General features: G+C 56.5%; 1 protein-coding gene across 1 annotated transcript; it reads left to right on the forward strand.

The window, feature by feature from the left end:
* The first annotated feature begins 1,204 nt into the window (after window positions 1-1,204).
* On the forward strand, window positions 1,205-2,067 carry LOC123074541 (late embryogenesis abundant protein Lea14-A). The gene is made up of 2 exons (XM_044497347.1): window positions 1,205-1,652; window positions 1,740-2,067. Exons 1-2 carry the CDS (start codon window positions 1,357-1,359, stop codon window positions 1,987-1,989), a joined length of 546 nt encoding a protein of 181 aa, XP_044353282.1. The 5' UTR covers window positions 1,205-1,356; the 3' UTR covers window positions 1,990-2,067.
* The last annotated feature ends 255 nt before the right edge of the window (window positions 2,068-2,322 follow it).

Below are 2,322 nucleotides of genomic sequence, written 5' to 3' on the forward strand. Positions count from 1 at the left end.
ATTCTGATCGAATCCGGCGCAATGTCGAGCTCTGGCAGCCGCTCCGACTCTGAGCTGGATCCCAACTTTGAGCTGACCCTCCGCATTGTCGTGGAGCGGCCTAAGGTGGAGACTGGGGGCAGCTCCGGATCTGCAGTGTCGTCACAGACGCAGCTCCCCCGCCGGCGTAGGCCCCTCCAGGCCCGTGTAATCCGAGCCTCCACTACACCGTCCCCTGCCGCGCCGGCTGCTGGTCCTCCCCCACGTGGGCAGCGGGGGATGCTTGTGCTTGCCCCGCCGGCCCGGACGCGCACAACGGAATTAGAGGCGCGCGCCGGCCGCCATGAGAGGCGGCGGGAAGGACGAGGACGCGCGGCGCCTCGATTGGGTCTACCGCTGGTCGCTTACGACCGCGGAGACGGACGCGCGGCGACTCCGCCGGAAGAACGCCAAGGCGCTCCAGATTGCCATTGAGCAGTCCGAGTGCGAGGCGGCGAAGGCGGCTCGGCTTGCGAAGCTCAAGAGGCAGCATGACAGGGCCGTCCGGTGGTTGACAGGGCTCATCATCCTCTCCGGCACCTCCGACGACGACCACGGCTCCTCGTCTGTCGACTCGGACGATCCTCCACCAGCCGCCAACGCCTACAGCTACACCGATGACCGAAAGGGCAAAGGGCCAGCAAGGAAGTGGTAAAGCTCCGCCGTCTCCGTCTTTAATTCCAAGTTTTTAGTAATCTAGTTTAAACTTGTACGTCGTTTATGTGAATTATGTGAACTTTGCCGATCTTTTGTAGATCTGTTGGTGATCTTTTGATGATCCGAATGTGTATTTCTATATTCGATTTTTATGTATGTTTGATAATCTATGTTGTTTACTTGTATGTTGCATGATTAATATGGATATAGGGTACCGGATATGAGATACACGGACAGGATTTGCAAAATGCCCGGTTAGTGTTCGGAAGCCGGACGCGTCCGTGTGCGTTTGAGGGCTCGGATTGGATTTGCAGCGGCTGTAGATGCTGTAAGAATCAGATCATTCGAAAGACTCGATGGACCGATCCATGGATCCCCAGTGGAGTTAGACAAATCGAACGCATTGCACATGGTACCACTGTGAATTCGGCGTTGCACGCTTCACTGCACGTGGGACCGTAGCGCCCCATGCACCCACATCTCGGTGAGTCACCTCGCCCGGCGCGGACGCCACCCGCGTTCTCGGCATCGCATGACAAAGCGCAGGCGCAAACGCGCGCGGCTTCCTCTCCTCGGTTCCTCTCCGCGCCGCTCATTCCCCTCTCCGTCCGTCCACCTGCAAGCCTCCGGGACGCGCGTGCGACGTAAGAACCGGCCGTTGATTCCATCCAGCCACCAAGAATGGGCACGGGAGAGGACGACGACGCGACGACGGCAGAACAAGACGGAGAGGATGATGAGCAGACGCGGGACGTAGGAGGAGGAGGGGTGATGGCGAGCCTGGTGGGCAAGGCCAAGGGGTTCGTGACGGAGAAGATCGCGCAGATGCCCAAACCCGAGGCTTCGCTAGAGCGGGTCTCGTTCAAGAGCATCAGCCGCGAGGGCGTGGCGCTCCACAGCCACGTCGACGTCAGCAACCCCTACTCGTACCGCATCCCCATCTGCGAGCTCACCTACACGTTCAAGAGCGACGGAAAGTTCGTACGCTCGATCATCTTGCATGGTCATCGATCAATCATCTTTGGGCACAGCCTTATATGTCATGGTTTCTCGCGTGATTCTAGCGTCATAGCATCAGGCACGATGCCTGACCCCGGGTGGATCGGCGCGAGCGGCACCACCAAGCTGGAGCTGCCGGTGAATGTGCCCTACGACTTCGTCATGTCACTGATGAAGGATCTGAGCGGGGACTGGGACATCGACTACGTGTTGGAGGTCGGGATCACCATCGACCTCCCCGTCATCGGCACCTTCACCATCCCGGTCAGCACCGAGGGGGAGATGAAGCTCCCCACGTTTCGGGATTTGTTCTGAACAATTTAGCTGCACGCTTTTTTGCCCGACCTTACCTTCTGGCCTCTGAGTGAAAAAGGGTATTATTTCTTGTTTGATCCGTGGATGCCTGTTGAAATTAGATTTCTGCTGCAACTGCAAGTCTTGCATTCTTTTCTGCATTTTCTGAACATATGCATACGAAAATCCATCTCTGCACACAAGCTCATCTGCATCGCTGACGAAAAAAATCAAAACAAATACTAGAAAATTCAAAAAAATTCATTTTTTTATGATAGACAATTTGTTGCGTGAGACCTGAAGTAGTAGCCCTGAAGTAGTGTTGGCCGGGTTGTTGACCAGTCTAAGGCCCAG

Source organism: Triticum aestivum, chromosome 3D (assembly GCF_018294505.1).
Source record: "Triticum aestivum cultivar Chinese Spring chromosome 3D, IWGSC CS RefSeq v2.1, whole genome shotgun sequence".
In the NCBI taxonomy this organism is placed as follows: domain Eukaryota; kingdom Viridiplantae; phylum Streptophyta; class Magnoliopsida; order Poales; family Poaceae; genus Triticum; species Triticum aestivum.

Bases quoted from the DNA above. Each gene is read 5' to 3' on its own strand.
- LOC123074541 (XM_044497347.1), top strand. From the start codon at position 1,357: ATGGGCACGGGAGAGGACGACGACGCGACGACGGCAGAACAAGACGGA. The intron at 1,653-1,739 runs GTTCGTACGCTC...GCGTGATTCTAG, and splicing joins ACGTTCAAGAGCGACGGAAA to CGTCATAGCATCAGGCACGA.